General features: G+C 46.4%; 1 protein-coding gene across 1 annotated transcript; it reads right to left on the bottom strand.

The window, feature by feature from the left end:
• Window positions 1–846: 846 nt before the first annotated feature.
• Window positions 847–23,995, bottom strand: MOGAT2 (monoacylglycerol O-acyltransferase 2). Its single transcript, XM_069850026.1, has 6 exons — window positions 23,896–23,995; window positions 15,667–15,845; window positions 5,865–6,069; window positions 4,233–4,407; window positions 3,874–4,073; window positions 847–1,637 (listed from the first exon to the last, which is right to left on the bottom strand). The coding sequence occupies exons 1-6, from the start codon at window positions 23,987–23,989 to the stop codon at window positions 1,483–1,485; spliced, it is 1,008 nt and encodes a 335-aa protein (XP_069706127.1). The 5' UTR covers window positions 23,990–23,995; the 3' UTR covers window positions 847–1,482.
• Between the last annotated feature and the right edge of the window lie 1,369 nt (window positions 23,996–25,364).

Raw genomic sequence — 25,364 nt, forward strand, 5'->3', positions numbered from 1 at the left:
CCTCCGAGGACATTTGGGAAGCTCATCTTCTAATGCAGCTCTGGAGTTAGGGTAAAGCTTGGTGATGAACATTGAAAGAAAAAGGTGGGACAGAATTATTTGTATGTTCCTGGTGCATAAATCTTCCTCTTCCTTAATTAAGGACAGAAGAAAAAGTCTATTAATAGAAAGCAAGCAAGAAATCATAGCAGGTGACCTGCTTTATTTGACTACATTAAGTGTTGGATTACGAGAGTGTTTAGACATGTCAATAAGGGCTCCATCAAATTCTTCCCTGTTGCTTCTTGTTTTCTGGGAATAGGAGGGATTAATAGGAGTAATTGGATCAGGGCAGGACGAAAGGGAAAAGAAAGCACAGTGATGACCTTGGCATCGTCAGTTTAGAAACAGTTCTGTGTGTTTTCCTTGTTAAATGTAAACCTTGCAGCTATAGTAACAAAAATCCCAGGCATAATGAAGCACACGTGCTCTGCAGGATTTTTGGTGGCTCCTTGCAGATTGGGAACAGGATGTGGGGAAGAGGAAGAGAAATGAAAGGAGAGCAAGAAGGTGATGGTATAAGGGTTCTATGGGGGTGATGTAAAGCTGATATAAGCAGGTGGCTTCCTGCCACCTAAAACTTCCACATTGTGAAATCCCATTAAGTGCAGAGTTTAATAAAGTTCTGGATATCAAGAAGTAGCTATTTAAAGCCTTGATCGCCTGCCAAATATGGCTTTATGAGCTTTGTATTTCCTGTTACAAATCACTTCTCCCTTCTTGCTTCTTACTGGTGGCTGGTTCAAGTCATTCCCATGCAGGGGTGTCTGGGGTTATATTAATAAAATTACAAGCAGGAGTCCCAGAGCCCACTTAGAGCGAACCCTTTGGGTGAGCCTTTGCTGTTTAGAAAGGTTTCATTTCTTTTGCCCAAGGGGATGAGACATCATGTGGCTGCTGAGGCTGCCTGGCACCTTTCTGGAAGTATTCAGCTTTCTGATAAACTGTTTCAGAAGGCAAGAAAAGAGCCCAGAGCAATTAAAGACAAGAACAGCACCAAGCAATCAATGATCTTTTGTTTATCTAGAGAAATTCTATTTAAAAGAATATATTTTCAGCAGAATTTATGGTTCATCATCCCATTTCTAAATGAAAATAATGCAAAGGAAACTTTCAGTAATTCACCTCTGTCTGGAAATCTCTTGATAAATTGGCCTCCGAGTCAGACTGGAAGTGTGAGTTTTCTGCTGGGGAGTTTCAACAGTGCTGACCATAGATAGGATTTCTTTTTTTCTTTTTCTTTTTATTTTTTATGCGTCCTGCAGGGACTAAAAATGAAAACTCTGCCCCAAATCCCATGCAAATGCTGGAAAAATCAAGTCCTTCTCCCTACACTGTATGGACCATATGCTAACCATGAAAAAGGTGAGGTTGTAAAATAGTTCCAGAGGCAGGGAAAAACTTGAAGCATGATCTCCATGGTTTCACCTTGCTTGAGGAGCTCTATATAAATTCCAGGTGTCTATCTTCCGGGATGTTATATTTAGCTTTGTGCTCCTCAAAGAGCTTACTCAATTCATTTAGGTATTTCTGATGAACTTGATCAACTTCTTCTTCAGAGGGTCTGTGCTTCCTTTGCACTGGAATTGGCTTCCCAACTGGAAAACAAGCACAGGCATTAGGAGGACCCAGTGTCAGGTCCCTCTGGACACTTCACACATGTAAGCACAGAGCTGGAGTCCACTTCTCCAAGGATGTGGCGAATAGATCTATATGACCAGTCCTGTCCTGGGATTTGGGAGGTAGCACAGCCAAAGAGGTAGGGAGATGGAGGCTCAGATCCTGGCCTCCTAGGCTGCGTCTCCCCTTGCATCAGTTTCCCCATCTCTAAAGTTGGTTAATGCCAAAGATCCTCTGTGTAGCAGTTTTAAATAAAAAGTAATGCATCTCATAGAATCATAGAATAGTTAGGCTTGCAAGGGACCTTAAAGATCATCTAGTTGCAACCTCCCTGCTATGGGCAGGGACATCCCTCTAGATCAGGCTGCTCAAGGCCCCATCCAGCCTGGCCTTGAACACCTCCAGGGATGGGGCAGCCACATCTTCCCTGGCAACCTGTGCCAGTGCCTCACCACTCTCACGGTGAAGAAATTCTTCCTTATGTTAAGCCTAAATCTGCCCCTCTCCAGTTTATACCCGTTCCCCCTTGTCCTGTCACTACAAGCTTTTGTAAACAGCCCCTCCCCATCTTTCCTGTAGCCCCTTTCAGGTACTGGAAGGTCGCTGTAAGATCTCCTCGGAGCCTTCTCTTCTCCAGGCTGAACAAGCCCCACTAATCTCAGTTCAGTCCCTGTTGCTGCTCCTGATATCTCAGATGTGCTGCAGATAAGGACAACATCACCCTAATATTTGGGCTGGGCTTTACAAGCTCTTCCCACTTGACCCTAGGAATCTGCATTGCAAATGGGAAAACTGAGGCATGGGGGAGCCCAAGACTATCTAAATATACTAGCAGATGGAGTGCTTTCACGTTGCTCAGATTAAAGCTTATGTGAAACATCTGATTTTCTTTAGACACCAGGTATGTATGAATCTTCAGAAAATTATGTGGTTTTCAAGGGCAAATCTAATTAATTTGATTCCCAGCACTAGAAGAAGCCCCTTCCTCTCTCCTGGAGCCACCACCAGCAGGACAGGTAACTGTAGGGAAGTCCATGAGATACCTCTCTTGCTCTGGTCTCCTACTCAAATTGTGTTTGTCAAGTGACAAAGGATTTCATCATCCCCTAACACTGCTCCTCATCAGACTAATGAAGAGCCCTTGTGATACTGCACAGCTCATAAAACCATTGAGACAATCCAAACAGGTTGTAAAACAATTAGAAGTAATTGCTGGCTGTCAAACGCAATCAGTGACTTGAGCTCCGACCATTCCAAACAGCCTTCTTAATTAGACTAATTCACAGAGCATCAGTCGCACTGGCGGCCATGCGTGGAGTTGTTGAAACCTTGTGAAACCGAAGACTTTCTTGGAATTTTGTCTCCCATGGGCGTTCATCTCAGGTTGAGATCTCAGGCCTTCTCAGGCCTTATGAGGAGCGGCTAAGAGAGTTGGGGTTGTTTAGCCTGGAGAAGAGGAGGCTGAGAGGTGACCTCATTGCTCTCTACAACTACCTGAAAGGAGGTTGTAGAGAGGAGGGTGCTGGCCTCTTCTCCCAAGTGACAGGGGACAGGACAAGAGGGAATGGCCTCAAGCTCCGCCAGGGGAGGTTTAGGCTGGACGTTAGGAAAAAATTCTTTACAGAAAGGGTCATTGGGCACTGGAACAGGCTGCCCAGGGAGGTGGTTGAATCCCCTTCCCTGGAGGTGTTTAAGGCACGGGTGGACGAGGTGCTGAGGGATATGGTTTAGTGTTTGATAGGAACGGTTGGACTTGATGATCTGGTGGGTCTCTTCCAACCTGGTTATTCTGTGATTCTGTGAAACAGTATGACGTGTTCATGTGCAAATAGTTTGAGTTTCGTGGCTGTCTGCACTGGACACTGAGCAAACTTGCAGTCGCTACTGCAATGGTTCATACCTTTTGTTGTAATGGGCTGAGCCTTGGCTGCATCCCACAGGGGTGATGCAGTGGCTGTGTTTGCTCTGGGGCTTTCTCAACACAGCCCAGGTGACCTAGGCTCTGCCATAAGACCGAGTCCCATACCAGCAGGACATGTGAGCAGCTGGAGATGCTCCTTGGCCAACACATTTCAGCCCACGGCAGCTCATGGTCTCTGGCACGATGCTCCAGCTCAGCAGGAGGCTGACACAACCCAGGAACTGCGCCTGGTCCTCCTTTTGGCCAAGCTGAGTGTGGCAGGAATCACGCTGGTGTGCCAAGGAAGAACTTACCCACGGTGTAGATGGGCCGTCGATAGGGCATCAGCCCAAAGCTGTACTGGAAGACGCCTCGTGCATGAAAGAGGGGAAGGGAGATGCCCATGATCTGTTGGAGCCGGTGCTGGAGCTGCCTCAGCCAGGAGCCCTTGGGGTTTCTCACCTGCTCAAAGAGGTCGTTCTCTCCGAAGGAAAAGATGGGGACCAGAGGGGTGCTGTGGGGAGTTGAAACCAATGCAGGAGCATGAAGATTAGCAAAGCCCACCCCAAAACTCCTTCCTCACCTCTCCAAAATCAGCAGGAACGCCCCATTAACCAGCCACAGAGCAGAGCTTCCCTCCCAAAGTCCCCCTTGACCTCAACTCGCGCCTTACCCATGCTGGATAGCCAGGCGTACAAATCCTTTCCTATTCTTCAGGAGCAAGGTGCATGATCCTGGCCGGGCATCCAGTGCCTCCTGGGCCCCGCCAACGATGATGGCCAGCATGTTCCCACCCTCTGGCTTCTGCAGCACGTAGGATGCACTCTGCTTGTCAGAGGAGACAAGCCCTGGTGGGCAGAGAAGAAAAATGAGCATCTGTAAAATCCACATGACTGTGATTTGCTCTGCACCTTTTCCCTCTGTTATCCAGCTCCAGAGGGGTTGCTAGACACTATTTCCAGAGTTATCTTACACTTCAGCAACCTCAGCCCAGGTCCTCTGAAAGGTGCTGGTTTCACACACAGCCCTGCTGAGTGAACATACAGTTATCCCTTCGCTGTCTGGCCCAGAAGTGAGAAATGGGGGGGAAAAAAAAATCCTGGGAAAAAAAGTAAACTGAGAACTAGCTGCACTTAATCCCCAAGGAAAATCTGGTTTGGTTTGTTGTCAAATGAAACAGTGTTGAATCCTGAATCATTCTCAAGTCAGTGAAACGTTTGCTTTATGTCAAAACGCACACAGATTTCAGTGGATGCTGCTAATTTAAAGTGGAATCTAAAGCAGAATTTGGTCTCTTGATGTTGTATACTTGAAAAAGTTAGGAATCTTTAATTCAGAAATGATGAAGCAACATTGTTTTGATCTTTTTTTAAAAAAAATTCTGTTTCAGGGGCTGCAATAAGTTGCAAATTAAAACTTCTTTGTCAAATGGATTCAATCAGCCTAAAAGTGAGCTATGCACTGAACTCCCACATTACAGTGATCAAACCTTCTTTCACCTGGGTCACAACTCTCTCATATCTCACTGTTATGACTCTTTGCTCTCTGTGTAAATATATTTTCATCATCAGGAGCCTGGGTTTATGTGGAAAACAGGGCGATGAATTCCCTGGGGTATCCCAGACAGAGCTAGATGCCTGTGTTTATTCTATTGTATCTTGCCCACAACATGAGCCCATTTAGCTGGAGAAGTGGCCATTCCCCAAGCTTAGCAGCAAAAGATGGAGGTCACCTCCTGTCATTCACCAAAAATCTCTCAAGATTCCCTTCCCTCTCTCTCTATTTAATTTTCACCTATTCCTCTTCATTTCTACTTCCTCTCCTGCCACATGGTTTTTCAGCAGTGTGAGCTGCTATTTTCATCTTCTGTCCCTGGATTTTGCTTCCTTGAAAGCAGCAGCAGCTTTAGAAAAAAAAAAAGGTTTTCTCCTTTTTTCAGCAGCAACCACAATTTCAAGCCTGATTGTTATTTTCATGGAAAGAAAGAAGTACAGGACCGCTCTGCCTCTTCTGGTCTCAAAACTTCTGCTCACAATTTGCTCTGCATTTTGCTGTTTCACAGCTCCTGGCACGGTGATGCCCTGAACACAGAGGCAATCTATGAAATGGAACAACAGACATAACAGCTAGGAGCACCATTTTTGACTTCAGAGAGTTTTTAGGTGTCACCTCCAATAGCTGTGTCTGCGTATGGGTCAGATAAGCCATAGATGGGGCCCCCTGGTATTTTCACTTTCTGTTCCCCGAAGAAACACCCAACTCACCCACTCATCTCACTACTTGCCTGTGCTGCCGCGCTGCTTACCTCCGCTCATCAGGTAGTCCCTGAAGAAGGGGATGCGAAACCAGAGGGAGAGCATCATCAGGTGTGGGGTGATACCCGGGAAAATCATGGAAAAACCTGATGCCTCTGTGCAGAAATTGAGAAAAGCTCCTGCTGCCAGGACCCCGTGGGGATGAAATCCCATCAGATAGTTCTGCCTAGGGTCCAGCTCTGCCGTCTTCACCAGCTGAACACAGGAATGAAACCAAAACAGAGCCATGAATAGTTATGAATAGAGCTGTTACCTTTGAGGGAGGGAGCATTGGCTATGGAGAAGAGATGTGGGATATCTGGAGGGGGTATCTACCCTCTGTGCCTTCTGTTGGAAAGGCTCAACTGAAATAACTCAATATTTTTTCACTGAGATGCATTTCATTGCCTTTATTTCCATCTTCTCCCACCCACTGGCCCAAACTGACATTTTCAATGGCACAGTTCCTCATGTTGCCTTGATCTGGACTAGGTGCAGTTTAGAACTTACTTTGTTTAAAGTATCTTCCAGTACATTTCCTAATATTGCAAAAAAAGATGATAAGTGAGAAAAGGGCGATTATTTCAAACCACCCTTACCTCCACCCCATAACTAGAACAGCAAAGGGAGTGCAGAATCACTCTGGTAATAATCCATGTAAGGCTGCTACCTGGTGCACTGACATGTCCCTGCTCAACATGATAGTGTGGACCCAAGGTTTGTCCTGTCCTGAAGTACGTGTCAGGTGATCCAAGAACGCTTTTGTACATGATAAGGAGACATCCAGCTCCAAGGCATCCTACAGAGAGCAAGCTGATAAGTTTTCTTTCCACTGGCGAATGCCTGCAAGAACCCAGTTGCCTGTGCCTGTGTTAGGTGCCCAGTTAATCCCTGAATCCAATCAAAGATCAATGAATATCTGCCCAAGATTGTTGCATTTTTACTGGGAGAAGGGAATAAGGAATGCCCCTGTCCAGCCTCCAGAGACACACTGCATGAATTCCAGGTACTGTACAGCACATGGCCAGCCCTTGGGGGAGGGATAAGGAACTAGCTGAAATGCTCAGCCAGTTAGAAAGTGGGTTTGAAGCCTGGAAGATACTCCATGGGAGAACAGGCACCGCAGCAGAAGGGATGATTAAAGGGAGATAAGGAACAGAAAGATAAAGGGAGATTTGGACTCTGTGGGTTACATTTTCTATGGACTGCCCAGAGGACAGGGACAGGTGTGACAAGCCCACCTTCCAGTTATGCCACTGAGAAAATCCTGCCGTGACAACATCAGCCAGCATGTGCGTAACCAAAACAGAAACAGTCAAAAATGAACACTGATGCCTCTGCACCTTTTCTGTGGGTTCCAAGGATATCCACAACACTGAGGAAGGATAAACCTTTCCAAGGTTAGCCACAGAGCCACCAGGAATTTCCAGACAGCTCAAAGGCACTTGTGCTCAAGAACAAAAGCCTTATGTGTTTTAGCTCATCTCCCCTCCAAGTATCCTGGTCCCCTCCACACTTAGGGAGCAATTAACAGTGCACTTGTTTTCCTAGAAGCAGCCAGAACCACATGTTAATCATGAGGCTGTATTTTACTTTCTTATATTGTAGCTAATTTCCCATCTGTCCTAAGCTAGTGTTGACTGTACACATGTGCCCATTCAAGCGCCTGCTCCTAATGAGGGGAACAGACAAACAAGAGTCCCACTGCTGCAGGTGTGGAGGTCTCCACACAGGAAGAGGGGCAGATGGCTGAATTACTAAGTGCCCAGGGCCCCTGCCACGATTTGCTCATTTTTTAGTAATCTCAGCTTGCGTCAACGTTTTCTGCATTCATCTTCAACTTCCAGACAACCTTTCATCCCTATATGATTTATAAGCAGGGAAGCGAGATGCTAGGCTGTGTTGGAAACTACTAAATCTCCATCTGTGTGTGTAGGGCAGCAAGAAGAGGCAAAGTGACAATAGGATAAATGCCTGGCTGCTCCTCAAGGTCACACCATCCTCTTTGCTAATGAAAAGTCAAATTCAGGGTGTCTGCTGAGCTGTGCAAACTGCTTCACTCAGAGAGTTCCCCTGTGCTAAGACACCACACATCCTTAAAAACTCTCCCTAGGAGACACCCAGATGCTGTGCTCACCCAGTGAAAGGTGAGGGAGTGACTTAGTTGGGTTATTTGGCTCCATCCAGGGCGTAAGTAAAGGAGGACAGAGAAAGTTCCTCATCTTGTCACAGTGTCTAGTCACATTTGGATGATTTGGCTAGAACTTACAGAGAAGCCAAAGAGCCTCTGCAAGACAGAGAGGAAATCTGTAGCAAAGGATGCTCCTGGACTCTAAACCACCCTTATCCTTCTGGAAACTCTTTAATGCAGAAACTCAATACTCACATCTGGATTGTTTCCACTGTTAATTCGCTTCTTCCCTCTTCACCTTCCAGAGGTCAATCTCTGCTCCCATACTGCCAGGAAAGTTAATACCTGATGGGGCCCAGCACAGTCCTCTCCTGCACTCCAGCCTCAAAATGCTTAACAGGGCTGGGGTTAAGGTGCAGAGGGGTGAGATTCTCCTCCCTCCTGGCTTGGCCGGGTTGTCATTCCCACACCCACCAGATGGCATCTGCTGCTCTGGTCTTTCTGGGTGAGTTGAACCTTTAATAACTGTCACAGAACTTAATGGTCCAGCCAAGCCAATCTGTGCATAAATATCTGAGTGAGACAAGTGCTTGACTTGAAGGTTGGTTTTATTTGTAAAGCAAGAGCAGTTTCTCATCTCAGAGGCCTGAGGGATGCCAAGTTAATGTGTATGACCTATGGTCCAAAGGCAAGGAGCTGTTAGTAGCTCAGGGTTGTGCTGTTCAAACCGAGCCATGGGTTTGCTGGCTTCCCTGAGCTCCTCCTGGGCATGGTCTAGATGCTGCCTCCTTTCTTGACTGCTGACAGTGGTAATGACCCTTTGTCAAAGGTGTTATGAGTCCTTCCAGATCCCAGATCTGGGGTGATTTGGACTTCCCAACAAATTAATTTAGATTTGTGTTTGGAAGGATGAGGCCTATTTTATGCTTCTCCTTCATGAAGGAATATTTTGATCGGTACACTTGCTCAGTGCTCACAATGATTCCTCTGTAGCAGTAAACCCCCTTTACTCTGTCTACTCAAATGTGGAACCAAGACACGAGTGAAAACCTCCACCAATTCCCCCAGCTCTTGCAGAAATGTGGTGAGACCTGCTCTATGCGCTGGCAGATGAGTTAGGGAAGCGCATACACAGACTTTCAGGAGCTCTGATAGGAGCCCATGTACCAGCAAGGATCTCAAGCAAATTAATCCAAATTAATTTTAAACTGGATTAGTTAAACCGTATTAACATCCCAAGCAGATGCGCTTAGCTGGAATTAAAGTGGCCTTGTTTGGTATTTGTTTTGGTTGTTGTTTTTTTTTTTAATTCATTTTGGAGTGGAATTAAGCTAATCGGAATTAGGACTTCTGAATGATTGTATCAGAACAGGAATTTAGAATTGATTTAACAAGGCTGCTTTAATTCACCCCTTGATACATGGTTGGGGTTTTCTGGTTGTCCCCTACAGACTGGACTGTCCAGCCCCACATCACAGAAAGAGAGAGGATGGGTTTTTCCCTGTGTGAAGCTGGTGCAGTACTGCTTCAGGAAAGTAAAATTTTCATAAGTTCAAAGGACTGGACATCTCCAGCATGCTCTAGAATGTTACCAAGGCCCCCAGCTGGCGTTGTTTGCAGGGCTGTAGAGATTAAAAAGTCATTAAGTGAGCAATTAGATCAAGTCAAGCTGAGACAAGTATGGGCACTGCTTGCCATGGTGGGAGACATGAGCAAGGGAGACGGAGACCGAGACGAGATGAGCATGGGATGGGAGACAGGGGTAGCGTGACATCAGCCCAGCAACCATTTGCAGAGCAGTGGATGATGTGGACACGAAAGCCTGTCAGCAAGCTTGTGCTTTCTTCATTTCAGGTCTCCCAAATTGAATTGCTATTGTATTTCTGTCCTTCTCTGGCCCCAAACTCTGCCTCCAAGGATGCTATGTTCATGAATTCTCTCTTAAGTAGGATAAAACTCCTTTCAACTCTGTCCAAAGCAAATCCTCAGGTCCCTTGTTGTCTACCCGAGCACCTCTAAAGAGCATCTCGCACAGGACAAAACATGCAGCCAGATCCTCTGTGGGATAAAACTCAATAGAGGAAACCAGCAACCCAGCCAGATCCAAAGAAGGAGAAATTATGCCAAGGCAAAGAGAAGCAGCCCACCCAGGGGTGTCCAGAGAGGAGACCAGAGGAGGGACAAATATTCCAATACTGCTAGAAGCTGCAGAAGGAGATAGGTTTTAGGTCCCATCAATAGCAAGGGTCTGAGAAGGATCATTGGAGAAAAAGGGCTTTGGGCACCAGGGTTTTCTTCAGGTGCCACAATGCCAGCTCAGAGCTATGTTTGCAGCAGGTATTAGGATATATGACCAGCTGAGTGGGTTTAAATTGAGTTAGGATAGGACTTCATCATCCTCACTCACAAAGCTGGTAAGGATGGTAGCTCCAAAACACCCAAGTCTTCCCTTGTTCTGTGATGATGTTTTTGGGGTTTTGGAGGACCTCCCTTATACTGTGGCTTAGCATGTTGCTTGGCAGTGCAGATGGTGGGACACAGTCCTCCAGTGGACCTCACCTCAGCAGTGGACTCTCTCTCACTTAAGGTCACCCAAAGGAAAAGAGGGTCAAGACAGGGGACACACAAGTTCCTCAGAAAAGTAATGAGAAGTGGCTTTGGGTTATTTGGCTATGTCTTGTTTTTACTCTAACAACCCCTTTTCTCTCCTCCAGTAAAGAGAAAGAAGTAAACTGAACAGCCAAGACTGCTCAAAATCAGAAATTATACTTAACATCATGGGCCACCACACAAAATTCCCAGTTACAAATAATACCACTCCTCTATGAAAAGAAAGAAAACATTCCTGGAAGGGCTTGATTCATGCAAACTTGGGCTGTCCCTTCTCTGTAACACCTTGCACTTCCCCTGGAACCATAACACACTCAACTAACCCCGATCATTATTTATGCAATTATAAGAATGAATGAGCTATACGATGGAGGCATCCCAAATCACAGCTTTGAGGGGTCAGCTAATTCTCCAATAACTCATTTTAGTTACACTAACAAAAAAACAATAATGCCAGCAAGTCCACAAGCACAACGACAAAGGCCAGGACTCTGGCAGTTGCTACAGATAATAAGGTCCAAGGCTAGTAAGAAATGCCCCGTGGCTCTTCATAAGTGGAAAACAGTGCAATGAAGACCACAGGGACCTTCTCTACACAGCAGAAACTTTTCAGGCTGTCCTGAATAAAGCTGGTAAGATGGTGGCTGCTGGGGTTGCTCTGAATGATGACAGTGCCCAAAGACAGGATTCGTAACTCTAAGGCCTTAGTTTTAGCTTCCTGCTGTTAGGTTTATCTCATAACCCAGGCTGTGTGATCTAAAGGTGAAATGTGTTGTCTAAACCAAGCCTCCAGCTCCCATTTATAGCCAGCAAGAGACTGTGACTTCTGTTTGAGGACAGTGGTAGAGGTGGATCTTGTCAAGCTTAAGCCTTCCCCATTTCATTTCCATCATCACCTTCTGCATGCTCATGGTGCTCCTCAGCTGAAGTTACCAAAGCACCTTGGCTGTATGAGGGTGATTGGCAATAGCAGTCTTATAGCTGCAGGAAGGGATAGGGCTGGAGAGAGGAGCAGTGAAGATGCACGTTGACTTGGCCATGTGATGGAGAAATTTGTTTTTACTGTAATGCTGGGTGTGTGCTTTGTAATAAAGATTCCACACTAAACGATGGGAAAGGGACTGTGTGAATGGATATACTGGTTTGTGCAGAGACCTGCCAGCAGCAAACAGATTATTAACGTCTCATTGAACACAGCATTGGCAGAGCACTCCAAGGTATCCAAAATCTCTCTGAAAGCAACATCAATCCACAGCAGGCATCACTGGATAGTTGTTCAACTGTAACCTACTTCACACAGATTAATTTTGCACCTTTTGGTATACTTTCACCACTTTTAAGGCCCAGATGAGCTCAGTCAAATAGTGCAGGCCTATCGTGAGGCATATAAAGAAGAAAGAGTAGAACAGGGTTAAAATACGGGGACTGAAGCAGAAAAAACCTTCCTGGGCAATGTACTGGGTGCCTTTTTGGATTCTTAGAATCATAAGACGGTTTGTGTTGGAAAGGACCTTAGAGATCATCTAGTTCCAACCCCTCTGCCAGAGGCAGGGACACCTTCTGCTAGGTCAGGCTGCTCAAAGCCTCGTCTAACCTGGTGTGAAACACCTCCAGGGACGGGGCTCCCACTGTTTCTCTGCGCAATCTGTCCCAGTGCTTTTTCTCATCCCCCTTTTAAAATCACCCAAACCCATTCAGGTCTTGCCTGACCCCATAGCTTCCAAACCCGTTACTGAAATGCCGTTAGCCCCGAGGTGAAGAACCCCAGCGACGAGGCTTTACTCGTGCAAGGGCAGCGTCGGCAGAGGGTGTTCTTTGCACACGGCTGGCAGCTCGGAGGCTGCAAGCTGCCAGATGCTGCAGCAAAGTGCAAATTCATGCTGTCCACATCCTCGGAAATGCTCGTCCCAACCTGTCTTTGCTTTCACAATAGCAAACATGCCCAGGGGTTCTTCAAAGGCAGCGTTTAACACCACTTCCTAAAATAAAACAGCAGGCAGCCCTTCCTGCCTCCAGATACTGATGCGCTGCCAGGATCTGGGGGGATTAGGAGCCACATTTAATCTTCCAGAATGACTAATCCTCCAGGGTTGAACGAACTCAATCTACAAATAAAAACAGCCTGAGAGTGGCAGGGGTAGGTGGGACAGGATTTGCATGGGCTAATCAGGGAGTTTCCAGCGATAAGAGTAGGGAGATCTTCATGATACATGTGGTTCATCAGGTGAGCTCCTTGCTGGGGATGCTGGGGATGCCAAACGATTTTCCATGGTGACAAAAGGTATCAGATACATTCAGCAAGAGCTGTTAAATCTTATATTCTGTCTTAGAAAGTCCTTGAGTAAATAAAGTATGGAAGACAGAGGAAAATTATTTGAGGAAATATTATTATGTGATTGCTTGTTTACCATATCTTTGCTATTATATTTTTGTTTTCTGCTGTCCTTTTGCAGAGCCCACCGTGACTTCTCCCACAGCAGCAGTGAGAAAGGCTCTATTGAACCCTCCCTGCCTTCACACACTGAGCTGCAGCCAAGCCCAGTAGCCATGCTCCCTCTACTGGTCTTACTGGTCCTCTGGCCAGGTCCTCCCTGCCTTGCAGCGGCACCCAGGGAGGGAAGGATGGAGGACAGACGGACAATGCAGTGTGGTAATTGGGAAGGGGTGTGCGGGGCCTTACAAAGGGATGGGAGAAGTGGTTGGCAGCTAGGTTGGCAGCTGAGTGTCAGCAGAGAGGTTCATCCAACACTGCACCACCAGCAGCTTATGGCCAAAACCAATTTACAGAATATAGATTGCATACAATCATTACAGCTACATGAATAGCTCATTCCAATTCTAACATTTTCTAAGGCAATCTTGAGAATAATTTATTGGGAACCCACTAAGTGTTTCCTATTAAACATCATAAAATATTATTTGTGCTTGATGGTAAAAGTCACCACGGGCTTTCCTAGGACGTGTACTGATTCCTTCCCAAAAGGCTATGATACATCTTTTGAGGGCCCTGCTTTGAAGTTCATCCCAAAGCCCTTAAATCACAAGTTAAGCTTTGAGATCAGCCATAAAATAACTCACTGCAGTTCCTTAACATCACTTTCTGCCGTGCCTTTTAGGAGAGAAACTCAATGGCAGTAGCAGGCAGACAAAGTAGACCTACTCTGATGGATGGTGTTATAGAAAGGCAACTTGGAGATGCAGTTCACCCACCTGAGACATGGGAAGTTTGGCTTGCATAATCCAGCTTCCAGCACAAAATTAAGTGGATTTATTTGAATGATCCACAGCAGAGGAAAAGGAGAGTGATGGTCTGGTTCTGCCCAGCACATCTGTCTCTACCCCTTGCACTCAGGTCCTGTGAGGGACAATCCCAGGTTGCACAGTGCTGTATGCCTTTAACTGGACAGAGATCTTATAGCAACCTTCCAGTACCTGAAAGGGGCTGCAGGAAAGCTAGGGAGGGACCATTCATAAAGGCTTGTGGTGACAGGACGAGGGAGAACAAGTATAAACTAGAGAGTGGCAGATTTAGGCTAGATGTTAGGAAGAATTTCTTCATGATGAGAGTGGTGAGGCATTGGAACAGGTTGCCAAGGGAAGTTGCGGATGCCCCATCCCTGGAGGTGTTTAAGGCCAGGTTGGATGGGGCCTTGGGTAACCTGATCTAGTGGGATGTGTCCCTGCCCATGGCAGGGGGTTGGAACTAAAAGATATTTAAGGTCCCTTCCAACCCTAACTATTTTATGATTCCATGATTTTAGACACTGTAATTCTAGGGGCAGATGTACCCTTCTGAGTTGTTGTAACATAATTATGTATAAGATCCACTCAGAAATGATAGGAGAGATCCAGACAGACTCTATCTTCTCTTCTCTTTTTTTTTTTTTTTTGCCCAGCCCTGATTTCTGCCCTAACTTAATCTCCTTCCATACCAACACTGCAGTCTGCATTCCAGGACCTTGAAAGTTTCACGTATGTTTTATGGAGGATGTGTGGATTTTGTCCTTCAGTTTGTAAGGGAGAAACCTCAGGTTTTACTGTTGAAGTGCAGGGCTGTGTTTCAAAATAGCTGGCTCTTACTTCTGGTTGAGCAGCAAACCCATTGGGTAGCCTTGGGCACATCATCTCTGGTCTTCACTTTGCTCCTTATCCCAGGTCCAACTCTACGCAGGATAGAGTCTCAGCCTTACACCTGGGGCCTTGTTTTTCCTTTGGGCTGATGAGTCCTTTGGCTGTTTGGGCTGCCCACCTCATTTTACCTGGACTGGAGAACCCAGCTCCTGACTCCAGACTGTCTCTAACCAAAAAGCACAGCTGTCCACATTCCATCTGAGTTCCCTCAATAGTTAATGCTTCGTTATAGGAATTACCTTACAAATTCCCATAGCTTGGTCTACCATAGAAACTCATTCCCTTGCGTGGCCCAGGAACTTTTCTGTTGCATTGCTCAGATTTGTACTGACTTGTTATGGCTCCAAGGCAGGACTTCATGTTGATCCACGTATTTATGCCATGCCAAGGGGATAATAGATCAAGAGTAAGGGCAAAGGCCAACTAAATACATTAAAGAAAATCAGGAAATGTCACAGAAGTCTCTCTCAGCAGAACAGCAACCCCATGAGACTGCCTAGTGCACACTCAGCTTTACCCATTCAGCCTCTTCCCCAGCAGAAATGGATGGTGACCTTACAAGGCACCAGGAACTCCTGAATTTTGGTAAAAACTTGGCCCTCTGTCTACTGGGTAAATGCTGAGTAGCCTGAAGAGCAGGAGTGTCACAATATACACATGGGAAACAGGCAAAGGGAGATTTCCCTAACTACTAGAATGTAGCAAGGTTAAATGGGGGGGTAAAAGGCAAATGATTAAAGAATGCAGTTGTGGAAATGGTAGCCTGCATTTTTTTTTCTGGGTTTTGCAGTAATCTAAGAGCTGGGAAGATTGCCTCAAGATTTCAACACTGAGCTTCAAGCACCCTATGCCACAAATGCTAGCCGCAGACTGCCTCAAAACAACAAGGACAAAGTTGGTCCCTGAGTGTCCTTAGAGCTGATGAGATCAGTGGCACTTACCGTGATGGGAAAATAGTCCCTCATGTACCTCCAGATGACACTGTTCCGGATGGCGTGGATTCGCCTCCCACCCTTGCTGGGCTTTTCCCTGTCTGTGAACCACCATGCAGCGTAGAGGGCACTGATCAGCCAAAAACGGGTGAAGAAGAGGGCGATGAAGACAGCTGTGCAGCACTGTGCTGAGAGAAAAGCCAGACAGTGAGTTTGTGGTTGGGTTAGGTTGACTTTGGGAGAGGAATGATTCACTTGAAGGGATTTAGTCTGTTTGGACCTGGGCTGGAGCCCAGGACTTGTTGCAGAAGAGTCAGTTTCTTTCCTATCTACACCAGGAACCTGGAACGCAATCAAGCATCATCCTTGCAGCAACCACCTATTTCTCCAAAGGCTGCTGTGTCCCACTCTTCTTACAAGACTGATGGATCTCACTGCATCCCAAATGTCCTCATGTTTCAGATCTCTATCCCTTCACTGTCTGGACTTTCTCTAGAGTCAGTCTGACCTCTGCCTGTGTTTCACCCCAAAATTCTTGTTAATACTCTCTGATGACACCTGGTATTTTGCAAAATGCAAGGCACCATGCCCTGTCCTGTACGATCCCCAACAGGTTCTCCTGAGCTATCAATTCTTCATTTTAGGTGTCTCAGATTTTTAATTTTTTTATCTTCTCATAGATAAGATTTTACTCTCTATTGAGTTTTTTTCTTATTGATTTTTGGACTCCTTCCTCCACTCCTCAGGTTCGCTCTCAATTGTAATTCTGGCTTCTAGAGGATTTTCAGTCCTTTCAACCTGGTGTCATCACAGATTTTATAAGAATGCTCTATTTCATTCCCTAAGACACTAATGACTTGGGACTTTCCCAAGTCATTAAAGACTTTTCTGAGCTGCTTCCAGTTTTGCTCAGCTTTGCCCTCTACCTCCCATCTCCCTTATGTCCTGTGTTTTGGCATGGGAACAAAAGAAGAAAAGTCTGTGTGCACACAAGCATCACTTGGTACATCAAAGCCCACCCAAGCCCAACAGCATCTGCACAGAGACTGAGAAGCACTGGTGGACACCAAGCTGACACCTGATAAAACAGATGCCCTAACAAGTGCTTAGGAAGAGCTGTGTCTTCTCTGTCTGTCCCTCTGGAAGCCTTGGTTCTGTCTGGGAAGAGGCAGACTGGTCTTAAAAAAAACAAACCAGCACTGATCCAAGCTCTTTGCCTTCTGCAGCTCATGGTCTGCATCATGTGTGGTGGGCTATATATTTTGTTCTCTGGCTCTTCATCACAGATCCACCACCCAGGGCTGAAGGATTTGAGAATGGAGATGCAGTATTAAATTTCAGCTTCAGCTGTGAGATAGGTGCATCCACACCTTCATCCTCTGAGACATGGATTTTCATCTTTGGGAGTCTCCTGGCACTTGTCCTCTCCACCTTGTCTCAGCTACAGCCTCTCAGATAAAAAGCACACAATGCTCTCATCTGAGAACCTCTTTATACTTCCTGTTTGCTTTTACAGCGAATAAGGAGAAAGAAGGAAGAAGGTATAAGTATAAATAAGTAGATCTGGTTTGTAGTCTTTTTTATTTTTAATGTCACCTTGATCCCATAGCTGTGCCTGTCAAAAGTAATCCCTGACCCTTTTAAAACACTGGCATGACAGTACTTATGCTTCCTATAGGGAAAAAACCCTATAATGTAGCAGGATCCGAAATCTCCTGAAAGATGAAATGGGAACTTAGATCTCCATATAGGTAGAGACACTGCAGCAGGTACCTGGGTAGGCACTAAAACAGGGCATGCGGAAACACTGCAAATGTCTGCAGAGCAAAAGGTCTAACCTGCAATGCCTCCTGCAGGTCAGAATGAACCACTGCTTGTGCCTAATGCCACTCCTTTCAAGTGGTACAGACACAGTCTTTACAACTCTTGAAGAAAAGAGCATCCGGCATGAAACATATCTCCACGGTCCACAGGACCTATAAATGTTGCTTGAGGAACAACGCGGAGATTGCAGTTTTAGTGCACCTGGGAGCCAGGTCATCAGGTCTGCTGCAAAACTGTGCAATACTTAATTCTCTTTTTATCATACTACACAAAGCTCAAAGTACATTCTGCAAAATTAAGGAGTGGTTCTGGTCCACATCCATGCACTTATCATCCAAGTGAGGCTTTATCTTGCAATTATATAACTATTAATATCTCCTTTGATTTATTTGCAATTCAACTTTTTTTTCGCAGGATAGAATTTGCACAGTGACCTTCACTCAATCTTAACATTTCTTTTGTGTGCATGCATGCAGTTATAAAATATTACAACGTCCTGGTTGCTGTGTGAAAGGAGCCCATGTCTGTGCCGGAATGGGTCCTCCATCTGAAAGTTGCTGTGGATGGGACCAAAGAGACAGGAATGTTCAAGAAATGTACAGTTAAATCCTACTCTCTGCATTCAAATCAATCTGAGCCTCAGGCAGACGTGATTATTTATGGGCTACATTTTGGAGAGAAAGGGGCACTCTGTACTGCTGCTTGAGTGTGAGGGGGAGTCACTGTAGCTGCTTGTGTCAAGGGAGATTGCTGTCCCCCTTCCAACTCTGTGTGTCATGTCCTCAAACTTCTCAACAAAAACATAGCAAAGGCAGTGCTATCCCATGGGTTAGATATGGAGACTCTCCAGACAATTCAGAAGATATTAGCCGCGGAGCTGTATCACTGCTTCCCAAAAGCAGTGTCAGGTCCCCAGGCTGGCTTCACCACCAGCCCCACTTGCCAAGATTTAGTGCTCTTCAGGCTGGTTCCAGGGTCCCTTTGCTGGCACACAGGGGCCTCTTCGTATCTTAAAAATCTCCTTATTGTCCAAGCCACTGCAAAATAACATTCCTCAGGAGAAAGTGCCAAATCCTGCACCTATTTGAGCTGAAGGCTGGAGAGAAGGACTGTGCACCATAAGCCAAGATCTATTTCTATTGAGGTAAATACCCAGTCTTTCCTGAATCCACACAGGAGGGGCACACACACTCCCCTTCCTCTGTGGTTCATCTCCTAGAAGCAGAGCAGCAAGGACAACCTAAAGTCATCTTTTTGCCCCTTCTGCTTCTTTTCTGCAGGACAAGGCAGAAGGAGCGGGTGACATGCAGAAACATTTGCTTGTTGCAAGGCTGTTCCCCATAATCATTGCTTTCTTCTCTTAAAAGGAATCCTAAGAGGAAAATGAGGAAATCCAAGAGTTTCTTATCTGTCCCTCCTTAGACCAGGGACCACTTCAGAGCTTCACAGATGAGAGACATATTTCCCTTAGCATCTGCTTTCCTATAAACTACTGTCATTTTCTGGGCTACCTGCCAGCCAAACACTTTAAAGGATATCACAAATATGGCATTAGGCTCTTGGCCAAGGAACCTCAGCAGATATCTCCCTTCTAGGGCCAAACTCCATCCTATGTACAACCCACTGTGCCCACAAAGCAACCTGCAATGGGCTGCTGAATCTCAGAAATACCTCTGGAAGAGATGGCAGTCTGTGCTCTGATGGGGATGGGGGAAACCTGCAAGTCCTCAGTTCATTAGAAACACTTCTTTGAACTCATCACCTGTCAGGGCCCTGCAAAGCTCTCTAGCTTAGAATCATAGAGAGATTTGGGCTGTAAGGAACCATAAAGACTATCTAATTCCAGCCCCCGGCTTGGACAGCCTTCCCATGGAAGCAAGCTGTCTGGTGAAGTTGGGTCTGCAGGTGTAAAAGACACACAAATGCCAATGAGACGTGGTTATAACATGGCTCTGCCTTGCTGCCTGTAAACTATTATTTAACAGAAAGGAGGGGAGAATTACCTTTAGTATTCAGCCATAGCACTATTACATCTACCTTCCACCTTTCTAACCTCATAAAACTCTTGATTCTCAGCCTGAAGTTGCAATATCCCAAGCCATAGCTGGACACTCAGGAGGAACAGGCAGGCTTGAGGGTGCAGTTGCAAACAGACCTGATGCTCATCTCCTCCCTCTGCAGGTCTGGACTTCTGTGAGGTAGCCCAAAGGCACAGGCTAAATTGTTATAAGATGGCTTAAGCCATTACACAAAGTCTTTTCAAGGCACACATCACCATGGTCTGCAAGAGGAGGTCTAAGGGAATCATGCATACACCCTTGCAATCACATCAGTTCGATTATCTGAGAATGGCCGCTCCGCTGAGATTAGCTGCTGCACTGTCTACACTGCCATGGAAAGTGAAGAGAGGCCTCTTTGAATTAAAAACAAATCCAAAGGTTGCTTGACAGGAAGGAAAGCTCCGTACAGAACCTAAATCTCACACTTTCTGTTTAGGCCAGGTGCTGGGAGGTTTGTCTGCACTTGTCCATGGTGAAGTGTCAGTCTCAGTGAAGCCATTGTGGGACATTCCTGGACTGCAGGGCCACAAAAGTGTGCACCCAGCCTGTTGACCAGGGGTGCTTCTGAAACAGTTCTTCGTGATCCAGGACCTGGCACCTCCCATCTCCATGGCCATGTGGGAGTCAGCAAAGAGAAGACACATCCATGTGGATGTGATGGCTTTCTTAAACCCCCTCACAGGCCAAGTGGTTTCCTGGTCTGGGCTCCCTCAAAGAAGCTCAAGGCAAAAATGAAGCATTTGGCTATGGGCATTTTGTGTTAAGTAGTTTTGTCATGAGCTGCGGGTCTCTCCCCTGCTGAAAACATGGACATATCACAGACAACACACAGGCATATGCCATGTCTTCTAAGTGAGCCACAGGCTAGAAGCACATGGAGGACTTTTCTGGTTAAACCAGTACAGGGATGAGGTCCCACCAAAGTGCTGCTGCGTCCAACATTGCTGCTAACCCAGCATTTGCTCATTTATCCCAAAAGGGAAAACAACAGTTTATGGAAAGAGATTTTTGGCATCACAGTAGTATAGAATGGGTCAAACTCACATTGCAGTGGTCAGGATGGTTTGCCAGACATACATTGCTGAGGTTCCCAATGCCAAATTAGAGTCCCTGACAGTGACAGCCTGCACAGATCCTGTACCCCTCAGTACACCCAAGCCTGGCAGCCTGGCCAGGCTCTCTCAGGCTGTGGACTATGTTCAGCTGTCAAGGGAGCCCAACTCATGTTGGTGCCGCATGCCCTTTGAGCCAGCCCTGCTGAATGAAAGGGTTCAAAGGCTGGATGCTGTACACTGGATCTGCAGAGGCAGTGTGCTCAGGTCTTTTGCCTCTGCACTGGGTTTGTTTGCATGGGTTCAGCCCCATATTAATGCTTCTGCATGGTATATCTGGCTGAATGCCCATGCCCAAGTCCGTAGAGACCAGGAATGAGAGAGACAGCAGGAAGCAATGTGGCAGGTTTGAGCACCAGCTTGCTGATTTCTGTGCCCTGCAAAAGCCTGACTACACTGCATTAGAAGGATGCTCTTGGTCAGTATTGGGTGACTGCAGGTGGGGGAGGCAGTGGGGTCCCCACTCCATGCCCTGCATCCCATCCTCGCACCATGCACTCTTCTTCAAGCGGCTGTCAGCATCTCAGGCAAACGGCATCTTTTGTCTCAGTGCCCTTCCAAGGATCATTCTCAAGTAAACCGCAGCACAGACAATGCCTGCCTGTTGCGAGAGACACTGCAGCAGAGCTCCCTGCCAGCACCAGGGTCGAGCTGTTGCACTCATCCAGTGCCCCGCAGAGAATGAATGAGCCCTTCACCCGGTGCTTGGCTTCTCAGGGGATGCGTTTCCACAACCATAGCAACAGCTGCCTGCAACCAGTGCTACCGAGCAGCGGCTGCTGGGATCTCCATCCAAAGGGCTGTGCAAATGTCTGGCAGCAGTCAGACGTGTGTTTTCAGGAGCTCTTTTCTGGCAGCAGAAACACAAGCGTGTCTCGGAGAGAAAGCAGCAGCCAGTGGCCAAATCCTGCCCATAGAAGGTCCGATCTCTGTGTCTGAGGGTTATAACTGAGTGCGGCACAGGGGGCTTGACAGTTCAAGAGATGAAAGTGAGTGTATACATTAACATCAAGCTTTCACAGTTGTTAAACTGGGAGCTTTTGAATGGAAAGCTCCAAGCCTAAAGAAACTTTGTAAAATTTATCAAAGCAGCTAGATTCTCTCTACAAGGTTTGGTTATCCCCTTTCTAATGCGTTTGCTACTCCATTTCTTAACTCCTTTTCGCTTCAGATTGTATCAAAAAGAAACACCATAAAAATCTGTAAACTGCAAAAATCTGTAAAATTGTTCAAGGAAAAGGCAATAATGTCTGGAAGGCCAGCTGAGGAGGAGGCATGGGCTTGGGTCTCATACTCATGTGCAGAAAGCTCTATTTCCCCACAGGAGGAAGAGTCTGCATTTTGATCAGACCATCCAGCCGTGGAGAAATCCTTTCCTGCCCATTTTCTGTCTTTCTGCTGATTTCAGCAGCCATTTCCACCACAGAAAAGTCAAGTGCCAGCTTGAACCAAGACAGGACAAACTTCCAGTGCAAGTTGTTTTGCTGGAAAACACTGTTAAAGCCGCATAATCATAGAATCATAGAATAACCAGGTTGGAAGAGACCCACCGGATCATTGAGTCCAACCATTCCTATCAAACACTAAACCATGCCCCTCAGCACCTCGTCCACCCGTGCCTTAAACACCTCCAGGGAAGGTGAATCAATCACCTTCCCTGGGCAGCCTGTTCCAGTGCCCAATGACCCTTTCTGTGAAGAATTTTTTCCTAATGTCCAGCCTAAATCTCCCCTGGTGGACCTTGAGGCCATTCCCTCTTGTCCTGTCCCCAGCTGCATCCATGCTGGGAAAGGGGATTTGTTGTTGTATCCCTTGTTAACATTGCAGCCACATGTCTACTATGCCCCATCCTGTCAAGGCACCATGGAAGGAAAACCTGGCACAGGAACAAGAAGGGAGCTACAGGGAACCCCAAAATGTCCCTGTGCGTCTGTTTGGGGCCAGGGCAGCATGGCTTTTTCCAGATCTTCCCTTCTCTGTTATCAACACCTATGTCTCCCGCAACATGGTCTCCAGTGTGCAAGGAAAGGTCACTCACAGCTGGGATCTCTCCTGCACTAGAATAACCCAAGGTTTATAACACAAGCACAGGACGGCACCAAGAGCCCTGCATTCTGCCACGTCGTATCTGTGCTCTGCAGCAGCTCAGCTGGCTGTGATGCCACTGCCACACCAGGATTTCCCCTCCCTCTGGAGAGGGATATCCTATGGCCCAGTGCTCTAGTCCTCCAGATACTGGTGCAGAGGTGGCCATTCAGCCCTAGGGCTATACCAGAGTTTGTATGGAGCTATCTCAGAAACTTAAGGAGGCTCTGAAACAAGCCTATGCTTTCTTTGCAGGTATTGTTTTGGAGATGCTTGTATGCCAGGACCCATATATACACACAATAATCTGCTGACTCTGTTTATTAGGACTAATCAACAACTATCCTGACACAAAAAAAGCAGAAGCTTTACACAGATCCCACCTGAGATTAAGAATTGGCATGACAATGGCAAATTCCAGGTTATCACTTTCAGCTTGGCTCCTGATGGGCTGTAAATCACCCCAGATGGTTTGTATTCTCTGCTGACCTGTCTCCAATTCTCTTAACTCCTTGTTCCCTGGGGCTTCCTATCCAAAACTGCACGTCTCTCATTTCCATCAGCACCTGATGCTCTCCACACAGTAGTGAGTTTGTCAGTTTGCTGATGTGTCTCTTCCTCAGCCTGCCTGAGTTTTCCTGGAAATGCCCTTTTGTGTTGTGCAGAGGCATCTGTACAAAGTCAAGGGTCTGTTTCCAGGGTTGCAAAGTCCCTCATGTTCTTCCCATCATACCATCCCTCAAGCAAGGGAACACCTAGTTTCTCACACTAGGCAGGGCAGCATCTTAGATCAGGAAAAAACTAAACGTAAAGAGCAGGAGGAGCTGAAACCCCACACGATTTTAGCTGTTGTGTAAGACCCATAGATGTTCCTATGCACATGGCCATGTAGTTCCTTACTGGTCAGATTGAGTGGTGAGAAGAAACTCAAAAAAAAAAGTAAAAGGAAAAACTAAAACAACTGTTGCTATTGAGACAGTGTCCTGTTTCTGCTAATCACTTGTCCTAACATGGCATGGGATTCACTGCAGACTCCCAGAAGATAACTTAAATGCTACTTTTCTTTGGTGATAGGTCTTCTTTGGAGTCGGAGAGAAAAGGGATTGGGGTAAAAGCTGTTCTGGCTTCTCAGAGAAGGAAAAGGAGATGACTCTTACCTAGACACAGGAAGCTAAAGACCCATTGAACCACCGATGCTGTCTGAAGCCTCCTCTGTAGCGGCACGGAGAGTGGAGCAAACTCAACCTTCATCTTGCCCTCTGCATGCACGTCTTGAAAGGAGAAGGAAGCTCTGCAAGTGACAAATGCAAAGTGCAAAGTCGCATGTCAATATTTACTCAGACTTACAGTATAGGGGGTTGCGCAATGTGCATGGGCAGTGGTAGCTGCACGCAGCCACCCTTCCCGATGGGGAGGAGAGGGGCGCTGTCTAGAGGTGTCACCAGCTTTATGTCAGTGTGACTCACCACGTGGTTAGATGGTGAGGATTTCATGCTTTTACCACCCAAATCTGGGAAGTAAACTCCCTTCAGGACCCAATCCCGCCTTCAAGTGCCTGTCTCTGATTTTGCAGCATTTGGGTGTTCCCAGAGTGGATGAGGCATTTGTTCATGCAAGGCAAGATTTACTTTCGTCCCTCCCCTACAAATCACACCATACACAATGGGAAGGGACGAGCAGAAGGGAGAAGCACAGGCAGGTCACTTGTATTTGTGAGTGACATGTGATGGATGGGGTTTAGTCTCAGCCAAGGAGGTATGCAAACAGTTCAAGGGTGTTTCACTGCCAGGCACAGGGGTTCATGAGAAACGTGATGCCTCTGCCAGGACATGGATGGATGGATGGATGGATGGATGGATGGTTGGATGGATGGATGGATGGATGGATGGATGGATGGATGTCCATGTTTATCCTTGTGTATGCTTGTGTGGGTGCATGAGAAAGGAAACTCTACCTCCCTTTTGCATTTCTACCTCCAAGCAGGTTCATGGTCCGTACTTCTGCCTAGTCACATGCAAAGAGCTGCAATTGGATGGAAAAAAAAAAAACAAACCACCAAAAAAACAACTCAGAAATTTGGGGGAAAAAATCCTCAGGGAACTGACAAGCCACTCAGGTAAACAAAAAAATCATCTCATGAGAGGCCTGAGAAAAGCAAGGGTCTCGTTGTAACCAGGATACAGAATAATACCGCTAACAGACTGAATTAAACAATAAGCCGATCCACTGCTAAAGCACCCGCATGCATACAGAGGCGTTGCTTGCTTGTCTAAGGGGCATTTCAAATCCCCAAGCTCCAGCCAAGAATTACAAAACAAAACTAAAAAAGAACCCTTGGCAAAATCAAAATCAAAGGTGTTAGCTGAAAAACAATCCCTTCTTTTTGTCAGGCCCTAGGAAGATGCTGGGCTATGAGGAATTTACATCGTAGACTGCATTTTCAGTAGTCACTAGAAACAACAGGGCTCTGGTGAAACCCCAAGGGCTCTTTCCTAAAGACATCGGCCACTTTAATTGAGCTGAAACTAGCTTAGATCTTTTTGCACCTCTCCCCATCCTTTGTGTTCTGCTGTAGATGTCGAGACCCCGTCTACTTTAAGCAAGCAAAAGAGGTTTTTAACTCTTT

This window comes from Phaenicophaeus curvirostris, chromosome 1 (assembly GCF_032191515.1).
Source record: "Phaenicophaeus curvirostris isolate KB17595 chromosome 1, BPBGC_Pcur_1.0, whole genome shotgun sequence".
Classification (NCBI taxonomy): Eukaryota; Metazoa; Chordata; class Aves; order Cuculiformes; family Cuculidae; genus Phaenicophaeus; species Phaenicophaeus curvirostris.

What these genes read in the sequence shown, in the direction of transcription:
- MOGAT2 (XM_069850026.1), bottom strand. Translation starts at nt 23,989, where the DNA reads ATGAAGGTTGAGTTTGCTCCACTCTCCGTGCCGCTACAGAGGAGGCTT. An exon ending in GGGACTATTTTCCCATCACG is followed by an intron (nt 6,070 to 15,666) that starts GTAAGTGCCACT and finishes TCCTGTGTTCAG; the next exon opens with CTGGTGAAGACGGCAGAGCT. An exon ending in ACGGCCCATCTACACCGTGG is followed by an intron (nt 1,638 to 3,873) that starts GTAAGTTCTTCC and finishes CTTGTTTTCCAG; the next exon opens with TTGGGAAGCCAATTCCAGTG.